Source organism: Spodoptera frugiperda, chromosome 29 (genome assembly GCF_023101765.2).
Source record: "Spodoptera frugiperda isolate SF20-4 chromosome 29, AGI-APGP_CSIRO_Sfru_2.0, whole genome shotgun sequence".
Taxonomy (NCBI): Eukaryota; Metazoa; Arthropoda; class Insecta; order Lepidoptera; family Noctuidae; genus Spodoptera; species Spodoptera frugiperda.
The window spans coordinates 2,333,185-2,351,656 of NC_064240.1; the positions used below are offsets into that span (position 1 = coordinate 2,333,185).

The 18,472-nt window shown below is 35.0% G+C and overlaps 1 protein-coding gene across 39 annotated transcripts in view; it reads left to right on the plus strand.

Moving 5' to 3' along the window:
• The window catches only part of LOC118281563 (calcium-activated potassium channel slowpoke), a 64,384-nt gene that overhangs the window by 23,713 nt on the left and 22,199 nt on the right, over window positions 1–18,472 (plus strand). For all 39 annotated transcript variants that reach the window (XM_050706516.1, XM_050706515.1, XM_050706503.1 and 36 more), the window contains exon 2: window positions 18,218–18,279. In XM_050706516.1, coding sequence (XP_050562473.1) covers window positions 18,218–18,279 — 62 coding nt within the window. The remainder of the gene's footprint in view (window positions 1–18,217; window positions 18,280–18,472) is intronic.

The following is an 18,472-nucleotide window of genomic DNA, read 5'->3' on the forward strand; positions in this document are numbered from 1 at the left end:
ATCAATTGCACGGCTTCTAGATAACATAACAAACGATACGGTAAGGGTTTTTTAAACTCATGTTTTCATGGTACCAAATTATGAATTTTTCAAATCGCGCCGCCGCGTGATTCAAAATTAGGTAGACAGGTACTAGGCGATCAGATTGACAGAAGAAATGTTTCGTAATACTCGTGAGTGATCCCTGTAGTGTTGTGACATGTTTGTATGATTTAAAATCAAGAAACATGCGATACCAAGTATTTGGTACAAATTTTTTTTAATCGTATTTTAAGCTGAAACTTTGTGTAGAGACTCTATTCAACCTGTATTCATCAGCGCTTCTTGATGTATATGGGTATTTTGTTACACGTTGTATAAATTTATATAGTTTTGAATATAACTTTGGTTATCGGATGTAATTAACTTTAGTTACAGTAGATAATAACTTTATTAACTAAACATTATGTATTATTTTTCAGTCAGTTGTCATAACTTAAACACAATACAGTACTTAATTTGATAACCGGAGCCATGACACCAAAACATGTTTGTAATCAAGTGCAAGCCATTATCTGTCTGTCAACGTGCAGGAAATAAGTAATTCCAGTAAATACGACATCTTTAGAAAACATTACTGCATTCAAATTACTACAACATTGTACTTTTGTATAAGTTATTCGCTAACTCTTTACCCACGTTTTATCGTACAATTTTGGCATTAATATCTTAAACTACGTCTATCATACAAATCTCAATGTATACTAGCAAATACATTAATCATCTTTCAGCAAATTAACCTTAAGCTTCAGTCGCTACAGGCACTCAATCATTCGTCTCAAATACCTAGTAATTTCAGTCCATGTAAATCACATATGAAGGCCAGCCTCCACAACTTGGTAACCACTTAAGTCGTTGCGTATGACGTCTTTACGTCCCATTAGACATTAGAGCAGTTCATGACGTAAGAAATGGGGCGCCAGATGACGTCACTCGGCGCCGATTATTGTTCTCTACAGGGTAAGATGAGGCGCCGAGCTGAGATCATACAGGCATACAATAATCGCTCCTCTTTTCCCCTCTCCCATACCAACAAGCAATTTTCGCTGCAGCTACATTGTACTGAAGGTAATTGACCAGTCAACAAAGATAGTAGCGAGGTGGGATTACCCAGACGAACTGAAGTGGCGTTCCTCGGGGAAGGTGAATGCTACGATCTTTTGTTGGTACGAAACGAGCATCGGCTTACATGACGGGTTTTCTTAATTAAAAATTTTATAAAATACTCTATCTTTTTACTAGACAAAAGCATTTAATTTAGAGACCTTTCTATTATAGGTACAATTAGAATATTTATGAGCACTTTTTTATGTTTATTTATTTATCTTAAACAATACATCTATTTTTACAGGCACACCTAATACGATACTTATCAAACGTTCCTTGTAATAGTTATAGCTGGGCTATTAAGGGGAACAATCAAATATGTATTATTCATAACTAGTATTTAATCGTGCATACTAAACATTGTACATCGGATGTTGCCAAATATTTTGTTGTGATGTCACGTTCCCTTCCCTTAAGGAGTGAGTAACGATGTCGGCACGGTGTGCCGTCACGTCAGCCGAGCAATAATATGTGCCCCAAATGTTATTACTTATTGCTCAACACATTGCTGCTTTATTGCCTATCATTGGAAACGAAGGCTGTCATAAACCTCTCTCTCTAACTTGAACAGAAACTTGTGATCTAAATAAAATTGTTGTAAAACTAAACCAGTATTGAATATGTTTTCCCATTAGTCCTTATTCTGACATGCAAGATATAACGCAACATATCCTATTATCAGAGTGTCAACGCAACGTTTTCATAATTTGGTTTACTTCATCCATTTATTTCTTTTTCGCAAACCGCCGCATCACTGTCTCGCTTATTAAGACAAATAGATGAGTAAACAAGTTGTGTGCGTACATTCGTCCCATATTTTTATATTCCATACATTTTCTATGAAGGGGTGGAGCTCTAACAAGGCTGTCCTCGTATGGAAATAAATCCAAATTGCGTCTCTACGGCGTCTGACTCAGAGAATTGTCTAGACCAGAACAAACAGCTTCTTTGTCCTCCACTATTTTAGTTTAGTCACCCAACGCTGTCTGCTTCGCAAAACGAAATAAAATTAGGGAAAACGTCTTTTCCTGAATGTCAGACACAATGGCCTACTAACTAAAAATACATGGGTAGGTAAACTTTCGCGAAACTATTTTAATGGGCTCGTGACTATTATGATTCAAAACACTACCAATAATTTATAATAATCTTTCCTATTCTTTTTATTTGCATTCTATCATTTATCACAAAAAACGAGCTTCAAGATGAAGATATAACTAGATAATATACTAAAGTGCTGAAAGGTATATCTAATGAGTTATTCGAAATGCCCGACACGTCATTTCGGTAGTGATCTATACTCTATACCTAATCTACGATGACGGCTTCAGCATGATTCAAACTTTAGCACAGCTGACGTAATTGTATAAGGTCATTCCCATTGGCAACAGTAGTGTCACACCCACACTAAGTCGGATATTGATCAGGTGTCACTCACCCTATCATACACGGGTACTATTCTGACGTAGTAATAGAAAAACAACAGCTAGAAAAACATCACTCCTGTAACTTCACATTTTCCTCATGACAAACGTCGTTTTAGATAAAAATCTGTCGCTAAGTACGACGCCTACAATAATTAATACTGTCCCATTATTTTGTGTGGCATTTTACATTTCGCTAATCTCCATGTCTGTTAGGTTTTTCCTGTATTCCCTTCTTCTAACTCAATTGGTAATTGGAAAGAAAATGACAAAACAGTTATCATGGCACTAAAGACTTTAGGTCCTGTTTTATATTTTTTTATTGGGTGATAAGATGTCATTACTACAAAGAAAAAAACAACTCTTAATAGACACTGTATAGAAAAGAAGAACCATACAAGTCCGCAGTGACCGTGTGTATCCAAAATCCACCCTATTTGAGCTAAACCAATCCAATAAAATATTTCCTACTCATCCGTAGTTTTGTTATTGACAAATCCATAACGATAATCCGCCACAATTTTGCTAATAAAATACTCGTAGGCTCGTAAGTACTTGATCACCAAGGCCGGTGATATTGAAACCACAAATAGAACCACATTATTGGGTCATGTTCGCAGTAAAACTGAAAGGCCTGAAAGTCATCGTTTAACCGTAAATTGTACTTTAGCATATCGAAACTGTTTCTTAATAATAATGGATACTTTTCATCTCTTTATGCGTAAATTACTATACAGATTAATAAGATTATTTTAGTTTTGTTTTATCTAAAACGACTTCATTAGTACAACTCTTTTTTCTTTAATAACACGTGCTTAGTGAATAGTTTTTTCATCTGTTCTCATTAAGCTTACCCTGATGTTGATGTTGACTAATAAATCAATAGAAGATACTCCTCGTATCATCAAAACCAAATCTCGGCTAACCGGTACCACGTACGTTCTATATTTACCGAGCTATATTTGAAACGGTCGTGTCACAGAGTGCGACATCGTCTCGTTATTGCTTCAGAATAATTGGATACGCGACTTTCGACCTTATTGACATCGAGAAAAATACTCTATTTGATGTCGTTTTATCTACTATATTGATAGAAACGATCTCATCGACACGTTTCTGTGTCAAGTCAAAGGTGACTGATGTTTTGTCTGAATGCAATTATCTGGGCTTCGGACGTAAACGAATTATCTGTTATTGTTATCAATAATACATATAACACAATATGTATGTTTATATAATATGTGTTTAATAAGTACCTAAAACAAAGATTAAAACGAATAAAGTTTATCTTGTTCTTGTCTTAAATAAATAATACAGATGCAACTATGTTTATATCTAATAACATATTCACAACTCTGCAGCGAACACTAACTCTAGTAATAGTTCTCGCAAAACGCGCGTAAAAGAGCAATCTCTTAGAAAATAAAACGAGCTTTCCTTTATAAATAAATACAGTATGAAATAAAAATTAAGTGTGAATGACAAATGCTTTGAAACTGTTTACTGAAGCTGTTAACGAAATAATTTCTTTTTCTTTTGGTTGGTTACTAGCGCAGATTGGCATGTAATCATTTATTAAAGGGTTTACGAAAATACATTTAAACGTACGAAGATTACCTACCGCGTGTTTTTAAGATTAAATATGAATCTTATGCACCTTGATTTAAAATTTAGTTTTTTTTCTAAAACTGGCAGATTATTTAGTCAATAATTATCTATTGTATGAAGTTCTACGTATATTTTATCTACTGCAACAATAAGCCGATCAGAGAAAAATGTAAGCTCAAATAAACGTGTCTACGAACATTAAAGTTTACTAAACCGAAATGGAATTTACGATTCGAACGCAATTCGAGTAAGTAGCTACAAACAATATTTACTATGTCCGCTCGTAGATTCCACGATTTTGCTATTGAATTCCCAGTAAAAGCATTGACATAATGCAATTGAATTGAAGATCGCTTCGTGTATTGAACATCGGATACCAAACGCGATGGCGAGACTATTTGTAAGGAAACGAACCTATTTTTTTAATATTGTGTAGTATTTTAGTATTAGTGTTTTCTCCGTATACCTGTTGAGAAACGAATTAAGGGACGTTATTGCACAAATCTGTCTATAACCACTCCCAAAAGTCAAAGTGACGACGAGTTCACTCTCGGAGCAAAATTTTATATCAAAACGACTGGAATAGTCGCTTTTATCTACATTTAATGGCTTCATACATGTCGCAGAAATATTCAACGGTAGTAAAACAGAATTACTGGAATGTTATACTGAAAATAAAATTATAATAAAAGCAAATCAAAATTAAAGAACACTGCACTTAAATTGGGTATTTAGCATAATAGGAGATACAAACAGTATTCACGAGCTAACAAAAGACACACAGTGGCATTATGTGCGGACAATGTAAGCTATGCCACACTTCCTAGAGGCACATTAAAACTCAAATTGCAATTCCGGGGTATACACATCGCACATTTTTGTTAATGTTGCTGTTGTTCTCACCAAACTTTAAATTACCCTGCGCCATTCATGGCGGCTTATGTACTGAGAGATCTCTTGTGTTGCCATATGCCTGTACTTTGTTACATTACAATTAACCAACATTTTTATAATAATGCGGTACTATAACTGTACTAGCATATCTTATAATGGAGTTTTTCGTAAAAATGTAAACCACATTTTGTTTCCTTTAATAAAAATATTGATCAGTTTAATCTATTCCATATTGCATGAAAGGAAATTTTATATTTCATCAATATTTACGTCGCATCGAATAAAAGCGAAAAGCTTTCCCTGAATTTCATATTTTTTACACGAAGCAAAAAGCAAACAAGCCGGCGGCCCAGCTTATGGCCACCTGCAACACCTATAAATCATGAAAGTAAAAATTCGTTTATCGATACCGGGAACGTGTCGGAGTAAATACCTGATACCTTTATTCAATATGCTGACCGTGCGAGCTCAGCAAAGATGAAAGTAATCCGTTTTCCGACATTAGCTTTTCACCCAACTATGGGTTTTTGCCTATGGCGATCTTTACCAAACTTTCTCTTAGCATTGTTGCTTATCAATTACGTATTAGCAATTCATGCTACTTTAAAATGAGTAATTGTCGAAACTTAATTTCTATCATCAGGTCCTTAATCAGAAGTATCATGATTGCCACAAAATCTGGGTGTAGGTAGCGCCATGTATCATTTTATTTATAACTTGAATTCAATCCAGAATTATCAAGTTTGTTTACGTTCAAATTACCAACAAACTAAAAATATCATGTATGTAGACGATTTTCACGAGCACGAGTAGAAACGCGTCTATTTTGATAGTGACACAAAAACCACTTCTCCCCACCAGATCTCGAGAATGACAAATGTTAAGGTTATTTATACATACATTGAATATTTTGTGTTTGTTTTACTACTCTCACCGGCTGTTGAACCAAGAATGGTTTGAATTTCAACATAAATAGTGGCTCCTGGAAAAATAGTTCGTCTTTTAAGAGTTTCTTACAAAAATAATGCTTGGTTCTAGAACTAGCGAAGCTTTAAAAGGATACGAGAATTGAAAATGGCTTAAATCTCTACGATTTTGTTGTTCTTGTTTGTAATAGAGTAAATAGCTTGCTGAGAGGGCTATAAATCGTCATTCGTGATTCTAAAACACATTTTTCCTTAGGGTGCTTTTCCGCCAAACATGTGCTATGTAGCTATGCTCTTTCTCTTGTTTTCACTGAACTTGTGCTATGTAGCTGTGAGAGGAACATGAGCAGCTCAAGTATGCGAGGTATCAATAGTAGGGAAGCCATCCATAGCACACATCCAAAACACGCATTCATAGCACGCTTCTCTCCATATAGCTGAGTCCGTTTCCACCAGTATTAAGTTATGTATACCAATGAATATGATTGGAGGAAACCAAACGCATCCACAGCAACGTAGCATAGTACGCATCTCTGGTGATAAAGCGGTCTTAATCTTGTACCAAAATAACTTAAAATTTGCCTTCACATATTCACAAATATGTTTTTACAAATAATATTATCAATGATACGGTTTTATTGGTTATCAATCAAAACACATGTTCGTGTTTTTATGAATCTACATTTATTTTCCGTGTCGTGCCAGATTATAGCATTCGTCGTGAAAACTTTACACGCGAAGACGATGATATTTATCAGGAAATATGTAAAAAAATACGTCACGCCTTTATGCCCGAAGGGATAGACAGAGGTGCACATTACGGCACGAAATGCCGCTATATATTGCACACCCCCTTTTCACCATTTGTGTTATAAGTCTCATGTAATAGGGAGTAAGCCTATTGCCATATACCGACCACAACTCCAGTCTCCGTGATACTACTGAGTATTTTTTCGAAAAACCGAAAGAAATCCATTACTACTTTGCCCGACCCCGGAAATCGAATTTGATACCACTCGACCAACGAGGCGATGACATTTAACAGGAAAAATATTAACTAAATAGGTAAATAGAATTATTTAACTTTATGTAATAAAAATCTGTGACCAATGTGAATTGTCATTAAATACGTTGCTTGGTTCAACAGTAGGTACATATGGTGTTAAACGATTAAATCCGGCGTCCACTCAGCGCGCAAAAAACGGAGCTTGCAAAAATACACGCGTAAATATTTTAACGGAACCCATTACACATGTGGACAGGGTCACCGTCGACCTGTATTTCGCTCATTCGGAACCCGACAGCCAAGTTTAGCGTCATAAAACGAAAGTGTGCGTTTTGTTTAATTGCTCGCGAATGTTATAAAAACTCCGTGTAATACTCGTTCTGAATGACTCAATAGTTAGCTAGCGATCGTAAATCTATTTTGTTTGGATACTAGGACGTATGTGCAATGATGTGTAAGAAAAGTTTGTTTGATAAAAACAATATAATTAAATCTAACCCAACAGAAAGCTAAGGAATGTCAGAACTCATTGTCAGAATCAATTTGTTATAAAATCAACAAATTATAATAAAACAAACAACACTAATCTAAATACTGCAAAAACGTTTTGCTACTTATCAGGTTTTTCCAAGGATTTTCCATCCATAATAAAATTATAAATACTCAATCACGTCAAAACGGCTAAAAGAATCCGGATAGAATTTCAGAGGTAGATTATGGTCTGAATCAACTTTTTATCCAACAAGAACACGGGCCAATCCGCTAGCAAAAGCTAGTTTTCCATACACAATGAAGCGATGTTATTGTCCCATCTGATACGCATGTTTTCATCAAACTAAATCGTGACCTCCATAACCTCGCTCACGAAGTTCAAATTCCGTACTATCTGCTGGCAATCTGCCCGACACCGGGCTGTAGTAGAAAGTGCCATCCATCACTGCGAACAAGGTCTTAACTGCGGGTCCCTCCGTTACACGGAAGTCAAGCGATACCTTCACTAATCCCAACAGCCATTACCGTGCGCCAACCGAGCTCCGCACAGATTAAACAACCACTAATCATTGATAGGGAGGCTGCCGCCCTCTACCCGCCACTATCGAACACACCTGCCGTCGAGAAGTCTAATACATTAAATATGCAATGATATTATAAGTAAAAAGATGCCGACAGGTTACCTAAACAATGTTCGATTTTCAAAAATGGCACATGTAGTGAGACAGCGCAACGAGAGACTGAAGTCAAATGTGGCTAGTTAGCCACATTTTTACATGCAGCTTGCTGAATGCTTAATTTATAACCTATCTACACTTGTTTTCATTGTTTATAATGTGCTTTCAGCTTTATTTTGAAATCTGACCTTGTTTATCGAAACTAAGATTTTCTTATTATACATACCAACCAAATTTCTGTTTACTTTAATGTAATGATTAGAGGAAAAATATTCTAAATCTCTTCAATGCTAAGAATAACAATTGTACAATGTGTTTTTCCTCTATCAATATTCACGTCGTAATTAATTGAGACAAACGTGATAGCAATGATACTTCGCAATCTGACACCAGTGCACCTAATGGGAGTATTTCCAGCAATTAGTTCTACTGATTAATGTAAGCACGTATCATGTATATCATCAACAATACACGATTACAACTGCGTACAAGTGTCACGCCAATTATTGCACTAATTTGTCATTTAACCTAGCACCTTTGATACTGAGACCAGTTCCCAAATCTACTGATGACATAGGATTTATTTCTTAATAAAGAGTGCCCCACTCTTGGATTTTTTCCTGTGTCGTGAGTGCATTTACACACATACAAGTTCACATAGACATGACACCCAGACCCGAAACAATAATTTGTGGATCACACAATGAGTTGTTCTGTGCGGGAATCGAACCGTTGAGTCAAATTATTATATTAATCCCTAACAAAAGTTTCCTGTTTTCTCACGTTATGTTTATTTATTCGTAATCAAATAGATCGATAGTAAACCTACTTATAGATTGTTAACACTTCTTATATTTAAATACAAAATCATGAGTTTTAACCTAAATCTGAGCAGTTTCTTTTGATTAAAGTTTTGAAAGTATAATTAAATAAGTTTAATCGATTTTGGACCTGCTAAACCTATACATAAGATAGAGGTTTGCCTAAACAGGCCCTAGCCGAGCGACACCTCGTTACAGAGCGGGCGGCGCGGCCTGATTTATAGCCTTCAATTCCAGTCCACGTTTCATTACCGCTCGTATTTCTGAGCCGGCTGCGTTCGAGTGGATTTTAATTCGTAAGAATACTTTGACATTTTTATAGCTAGGCGGCATCCTCGCCTTCCCGACGTTTATTGGTAATTCATCAACGTTGTTGTTCGACGGTTTACTCGTAATGCGTGATTTTTCAGTCATTTCGCGGCATATGATCGAGTTGAAATAACTCGATTTTAACGATTTCATTTCGTTTGTTAACCACATGATGCGTCAGCTAGTTAGATTTACTGCTACAGCTATTTTAGTTAGAAAAAAGTCCCAGTCATAAATTGAAGAACTTTATCGAATTATTCATCCACTCTGTGTGCCTTACAACAAAGCTTGTCTTGTAAACTTGTCTATCATTACAATATCTGTATTACAAACTAGGAGTAGTTATCAACAAATTATATAACCATTGTGTCCCAAACTATGTAACTGCGCTGATTAGTTTTGTTGACTTGTCTCACATTGTTGACTACAACTTGATTCTCTTGGTACAGATACTGCGGACCTCTCAACTTTACCATTGCATTACAATGTATCACTCGGTTTGTTTATTTATATATCATTTATTATACTAACTATAGTATATTATACTCAACTATATTGAACTATTGCTTATGCAATATTAATGGGACTTCTATAATTGTAGTATATTGTACTGTACATTGTATTACTTAGAACTTATATATAACAAACACAAATGGTAAAACGTGACGTTATAATATATGTATACATAATAATATTCCCATTGGAATCTGTATTAAATTTATGATGTAATTTTAAAAATTTAATTTTGAAAATTGACTGCATGATACGTCTATAATCGTAAAATGCCTGAGTCACACTCTTAGGCTTTTCACGATTTATAGGTACGCTATACAACTGCAGTAGCACAGTCTTCATTCTTTATTTATATGATAAAGTATCGCGTGTCGTATAAGTGCTTACAAAGCTCATGTAGTCACGTACTCGGATGTATATTTCATGCGAGAATTGACCCCGTGAAACGTAGTGTATCAACTCATATTAAATCCTTCGATAGAATATATTGAAACCCACAAATTCATAAGATCCGTGTAATCTGTAATTGATGTCATCAGTCAGGCAATAATTGGCGAAACAATAAACGTGAATAAAGAGGTAGCAATATATTCGTATTCGAATACTTAATTTATACAATGCCAGATTAGTTTAACAAAAATGATGTTTGGTTGATAAAATTTATTTAAGTATCCTAACAAATATAAGTTACATATGAACCACGCTTAACTAGCAATTATTAAGACATAATGCAGTTTCAATTACAGTCACTAATCTCCTGAATTCTCGTATTCTTCAATAAATCATTAATACACTCAGTTGGCAAAGTTAAATGGATTTTCTAATCTCATCGAATCTGACAATGGACTGCCATTATCACGATCTCATTATAAAAACGTTAAAATATCAGCGTAAGACGTGGTGGCTCATACATATGAACTACATAAAATACTGACCCAATTCTTGTAGCTCCCTGACTCACACAGACACACAAGTACACTCACTATAATTGTATAATATTCTCCCAAGACGGGGTTTCCGGGAAAAAGGTCAGTTGTCGGCAAAAGAGATCGTCAAATCGTCGCATCTGATCTGACAATGGTCCGCAAAGTTTCTTGAGACAAATATCTAGGTCCGAGCTTTTATCGAAACTTTATACTTTTGCTTCACAAGATAGGACATCCTTGGTATCAAGGTTCTTTGTAATAGGAACTTGTCGGGAATTGGACTGTAAAATGAGTTGGCAAGTAGGTTATACTGAATTCTAGCCGTTGGATGCTGAGAGTGCTAAGTGGAGATATTTTTATTTTAATCTTGGTATGTTTATGTTTGTAATACTTTGTAGGAAATGTTTAACTTACTACTGTCATTGTTAATCATGACTTTCTTATGATGGTGTTCTATGTATCATGGATATACCAGTACCCTTAGTATGAGTTTGCTTTACCTTTAAAGTAATCGAAACGAGAGTGCGTTCGGCGCTCTGATTGGTCGTTTTATACTAACATTCACTCCAAACTTTGATTCATTTTATTAAGTATTGTTTTCTTATACGACAAAAAAAAAATACGTGTCTAATATTTTTTCATTACCTAACTGACGGACTAAATAGATTTTTAATTTCCATACCCCGTCATCATCCCTATTAAAACAATTTCGTCGTTACTCACCAATATTTTTATGGTTTTATTTGGTAAAGTTGGTGGCGTGACACGGGCACGTTAGGGGAGTTCCATCCACGAGCTAATTGCGAACGGAGCCGGGAACTTTGCGCATAAATACTAGTCTACTATCAAAGTTTGCGCTTGTTTTACGGCTTTTTCCGTAATATGGTCGCACGTCCAAGATGTGTGGTAGTACCGCGCGCCACGTGAACCTAATTAATGTGCCAAATATATACCTGGACGATGAACTTTTCTCATTTTGCATTTCCATGTTTATACGACATTATGTAATAGATATAACACAAAAGATAAAGAATAAATTATCTGTTTATAAGATTTATATTTTCTTCTCAATTTGCAAAAGTATCTGGAATGAGTATGACTGCTTGATGAATTTTAGTAAAAGATTCGTTGCATACATGTCTGGTAAAAGTGGGTAAATATATGATTTTTATGTAGTAGGTAAGATTTTTCCGTGAAAATGTTTTTATTTCAGTGCCCTTTCATAATTTTCCATTGAATAATCCTCAGACGAGTCCCTTACCCAACATTTTTCCTGCGCCAAATAAGTAATTTTTGCATGCACATTTTCTTTCTTCTGCGTATAAAATATCTCCTGGTAAAATACGGGATTTGCATTATGAGATAGAGATTGTTACATTTATAAGTTAACTTTGACTCATCACATATAATTATAAACTTTATACAGCATATAATCTAAAAGCTACAGTTTAAAAGCATTTCACTTTTCATAATGTAACAGAATTAAATGTCTAATGAAATAATACAGAAATACATAGTTCAAAAGAAACGTAGCTTAATTAAACCTGTTTTAATATCTGCACCTCGACGAGATTGAACAAAATAAGCTTTAAAATATCCTAAATAAGTACAACGACCTCTCGTCACTCCATTTGTTTATCTTTATCTTTCTTCTGGTGAAAATGAGTAAAAAGAGAAAGCTTACGAGGCGCCATCTTGCCTGTGTCTAATAACAGCTCACTAAAAACAAAAAACCCGGCCAAGTGCGAGTCGGAAACTCAAGCCGATCGTGGTTCAGTACAACTAACTGATTATAAAACTATACAATACATAATAAAAAAGTAACATTCTTTTCTTCAATGTATCACTTGCTTTCTTCAAACAATGTTGTACAAATTGATAAGTAGACCGTAAGTTCGTAGATTATACTGTGTAGACCATTTAGTTGGCTATTTAGTTATGTTTTAACGGCATTGGGCGAGACAAAGTCCATTAATAAATTAAAAAGCCATATTTGATGTTGTAAGTCCAAATTAAATTGTTTTTAAAGTAGAAATATCTGAAGTGTGAAGTAACTAACATCTGCATCGTTGTGTACCTAGATAATATTATAAGCAACACATATACCTCAACAAAGAAAGAAACTTTGAGAACCGTGACAAGAGATATTATTACAATTACTTCTCCCAAATTACAGCACTCTAAAATAAGAAAAAATCCTTGTAGAGCGGCTCACAGCGTCGGTTTAAGTACACAATGCTCCTAAATACTTCCTTGCTTCTAAAGAAAATGGAAAAGTCCGAATAACGTTACGCCAAGCATTCAGTTTCCGCGCCGCTGACTCGCCCCCGTATTTCTAACCTCGTTTGGACTTACACGGGTTGAAATTTCCATTAGACGCTAAGATAAAACAAGTATTTTCAGTGGTCTGTAAAAATCGCAAGCTCCGTTCGTTGATCTAATTTGGTATAGATAACAATATTTGATATGTACCTACGTTTAAACCTTTATTTTATTAGAAAAAAATATAAATTGTGGTGTAAATGTAGCTGGTTTAATTATGTTATATAAAATGTGTGAGTTAAATAATGCAAATGACATAGCAATTACTACAAATATATTCGAACCACCTTACAAAAAACGAGTAACTAACCTTAACAAGGCTTCTATTATGTGAAATCACGTTTTCTAACAAGAAGTCAAAGACCTCTATATACATCATACTAATTTCCTCTTATTAACATAAATACTTGCTTACTTTCGGAAAACACTAAAGTCTAAGATTGAGTTAAATAAGTTTAAATAGGCATAATTTATAGTCGCCATAATGTGCGTTATAAATACGTTTAATGTGTATTATTCATGCCTGCCCTGAACCGGGTCACGGCCGCGGATGACGAATCGCTACGAACCGTACTGTAATACCTTCCAAAGCTTCGACTGTTTTGTTTATTGAGCTTCAGTAGGGCTGCTCGCTTCTACAAACTAATAAAAAAGTTATATAAATCAATTTTCAAAAGGTATATTATATAACAGCACGCATATGATTCCTAGAAGTTGTAGGTAGGAATGTGCTTACCGGAGCTGTGGACTGCCTAACGGGTTACCGGGGCTCCGGCTCGAAAGGCAAGAGTAGGAACGGGGTGGTTTTTAGTCAGTAAAAGTCTGACACTCCCTCTCGCCTCACCCAAGGTGGGAAAAGTCATTGGATGATTTTCCCTCAAGTCACGTTTCGGAGCCTCTTGCGATAGAAGTTACCAAATACATGCCACAATTTGAATTCTATAATTCCATATTATAAATGAAAATCAATCTACTCAATTATTCCCAAATACGAAATATTTAAAGCTACAAAGATAAAATGTACAATTAAAAAAAAATAGCACATAGCTTGCAACATTCATCATTAAGAGTGACATTACTCGTCTAATAATCCGTACGTAACCTTTCTAGCGGCCGAGTGAGAGGTGAGGGAGTGTTCCTTCATCACGGTTTAAATCTCAATAACTTTCTCAAGTCAAGGCGGCAACCTTGGCAGGCACGCCACTGTTTCCGTAATTGGATATCGACCACTAACTGGATTAGCCTTGCTGCGTGCACCCGCGGCCGATGTAATCTAATAACATCCATAACTCGACACATTTCCTTATATCCTTCAATATTTCGCTTATTTAAGCTGATTGCTTATCTCCATGTTACAGTGCAATTGATGAGTGGAGGTAGCTAGTATTATTGATTGTCGTATAATTTAGTATTCTCTTTAATTAAGGAAAACCTCTGATTAGTAGCATACAGTGCAGTACTAATCTAGCCTTCTATAGAAACACTTCACGTGTTACACAAAGCTACATTATTGATTATTCTATGCTACCGAGAAAATGCCTTTTCCACCTACAAATAAAATATTCACATTTATTGGTATTATCTTGCATTTTATTTATTAAGAAATGTTAAAAGTACGCAATGTAAAACTTTATTCAATTCCTCGCCGTAGGTACGCGCCGGTAGTTCAGTTTAGTCGTGACACTGAAACTTTTTCTGTTACCTACAACCTGAATTTTTAAAGCTCATAAAATCGGTCGTGAATTCTTTGGCTACGCCGTCGGGTGCTACGAGGCTACGCTGTCAGGTGCTACGAGCTACGCAATCTCGTAACTTGCGTAGCAAAGTGGTGTCGTAAATGATTTGCACTTTTTTTTACTTTTGTGTTATATATTAACTATTGATACGAAATAAATGTGTCTGAAATTGATAGTAATATTAATCAATTTTGAAACTTTAACATAGCAAGATTCGCAAACAGATACAAGTTTGTATCCAATTTAAACCTCTTTCAGTAAAAGTTAAGGTCGTTCCTCTAAAACCGAATGTTTATCGATAGAAATCAATTTAAACCTGTTATGAGGTTGTGTACCCCGCACGCGGCAGTTTCTCCAAGTGCCAAGTTATCGGCAACTTGCCAAGTCTGACCACTTAAGTAACAAGTTGATGCAATTTAAAACTTGGCCACTTCAAAGCTTTGATGCAATGGCTGAGATGTGTTTAAAGAGAACATTTATTGAATATTTTCAACTAGATACAAGTAGAAACTTGTCTTCAGAAACTGTTCTTCAGTTTTTATTGGTTTTAAACTTTTGCTGTTCATTTAGTTTTGCTGCACATTTTTGGTCTTCTGTAAGGTCGAATTTTATTATTTCAATAGAGGTCTTACTGGTATTTTACTGTTATAAAAACGATTTTAACTGGTAAACACATTTTAGAACACCATGTTTTTTTTATTATGTAGTATATTAAGTAGGTAAACGCCAATTTACACCACCTTATCACAATGTGCCTGTGTAATGGCATAAATTCATAGTGGTACAAAGTGTCAATATCCTGCTATCTGTGTTGAAAACTAATTTTGTATTCTTATTAACTAATCAAAATTGTTATTTGTTTTTTCTTCTGTTTAAAAAGTAAATTATATGAGTAAAACGTGTAACGTTTTGTGTTTTACGGCGTAAAAACAATATGTCGGAAGCTATTCGTATGCTAATACAGTGTGATTTATCTAGAAGGATGGCACGTTGGCATCCATGTCACGTCGAGTGTGTCACGCCTCCTGCTCTTACGGGATGAACCTCGTCGGCATAAAACATTAGTTGCAGCCTTATACATAATTTAATACCATAATAAACTATGGCTCACTGCTCTCAAGGACTCTTTCCAGGACATTTTTAGCTGTCACAGAAATTCTAGGTTCTGTATAAACCCGGAGCAACGAAGACCTCAGTTTGCCCGATCTCGGTTATTAACACAGTCTCGGTTTAACTTATTGTTACTAGAATTAGACCAACAAATCGTGAGTAATTAAAATTGTGGTTGTAATAAACTAAAAGATTTCACGTTTAAATCAATTTCATGGAACGTTTTTTTTTCTTGTGGGTGTAAAATCAGCCAATGACTTTTCCCCCTTGGGTGAGGCGAAAGGGGGCGTCAGGCTCTTACTGACTAAAAACCACTCGGTTCCTATTTCTGCTTTTCGAACCGGAGCCCCGATAACCCGCTAAGACCGCAGTACCAGATCATGAAACATGAAACAACTACTTAAATTGAGAACAATATTTCAAAGTTTTACTCAGTTCAATATTTAAAACATACAAAATCAATATTTGTAAATAAGATTGTATATCGTAACACTTATAGTTTATAGCAATAGTTTACGATGTTGTAAGTGGTTTTAAATTTAACGTGTATGCGGTGTACGCTGTTTATTTAGTGGGTAATTCTTGTAAATAACGTTTACTAGGGACTGTAACATATCTAGCTGCTTTATTTATATACATAATTTACAATCAGCACAGCTATTTACTATGCAGGCAAGAAAAAAATTATTGATTCAGTACAGATACCATTGGTTAGCTACTGAACCGACCAATGTTTACAAATAATGTGGCTTGATTAAAAACTATATAATTTAGTATGTATAATATGTTTTCCTTCACCGTTTGTCAAATGAGAAGTTTAACCAACCTTTTTTATAGTATAGTAGTAGTAGACACATATTATTTAAATCTACTAATATAACAAAACAAACAAACCAATAAAACATAATATTATTATTACAACATATACATCATCGTTATGTATGTATCCAGTCCTTATGTAAAGCACATCGTCAATATTATTATAGATGCTTCTACCGATTCCCTTTTGTATGCATCGAAGTATCGCGAGGAAGCATCCAATTTGCATCCATTTCCATACGATGCTCACTTATTATTATAACAAGGTTCTTTTTATAAACTGCGTCGTATTTCCCGATTCACATAGGAAATGTGAACACAAATTATACACTGCTTTGTGTATTGGAGTATTTTAATGATAACTTTATGAAGATGCTTTTGAAGTGTGTTATTTTATGTGCATTGTGCATAAAAGCTTTGTTAATTTTAAGTATATGATAGAACGAAGACTGCTTCAATTCCTTTTAATGAGTCAATCAGAACATTGTACCAAGAAATCCGCTTGACTCCTGATCTCAAAAACTTCATAGTCATTCATCACTCACATACATAATAACATTGAATCACTGATGCTAATGAATGATCTCATATCATTAAATCAATGAGGCGTGAACAAACAAACAACACACTCTAGTATGCACACTGCGCAGGGAGTCAAGGACACACTATAATGATCTGCTGCAACTAATACATATTCTGCATATTTATCCGTATTAATATTGATGATCATGTGACGCCATAAATTATACACTTTATACATTAATCCAAGGCCATAGGGTGCAGAATATCTCAACCCGAACCTCAGAATACTAATCAACCTTATCAAATGTTTATGACCTACGAGAGAGCTATTAATCTCCGAACTTTAAAAGGATGTAACGTTTTATAGGGCCGTAACACTAATGGAATATTTATAAGCAGTTAAAGCGTCTTATGGTGGTCACCTAAACTGTTTACTGGGATTTATATGACACATTTTATCTGAAAAAAATATTAGCTCAGAATAATAGAGGCCTATAAAAAATTAATCAATATACGATCTATATCGTGTAACCGATACCCAGTCCTGCGTACTTAGCTAATGGATCATCCATCAATGTCTTTTATAACATCAAGAAAGAAGAATACGCCGACTGCCACGAGGCTCACGAGCCAGCTGTTACTCGCTGTCGCCATTATCAATCCTTTTTAGCGAAAAAATATTGATCACAGCGCTTTCTTTGTCACTCAGTAAGGCTTACGCTATATCATCCATGACTCGTCTTTTTTATAAAATATGCATCTAGCTAAAATATGCTCAATAAAATAATTTAAAACTAAAAAGGAAAGACGGTATGGCTACTTTTATGGTGCTACGGCGCCGTAGCCTTTCGTAGTCAATCGTAGCCGTAGCGCTACGAATATCCACTTTGATTATACACTATCTCCTAATACATATGAACTTTTAAAGATTTACAAATACTAATTGTATGATTGTTTGCGTTACAGGTAGTGTTGGTGTTCATCCTGAGTATAGCATCGCTCATCATCTACTTCATTGACGCGTCCAGGTAACACACGTTCCATATATCCTTCGAATACAATGCATCGCTAACATTATTAATGACTTACTAATCTTGATAATGCTGAATTCAAGGAATACGTGAGTCAATAAACTCATAATAAATGTGGTCGAAACTGTTTGCTGAATAGAGTCCTATATGTAGCTTAATGTTTATTTGTCAGCTGTGATATATTAGTGAA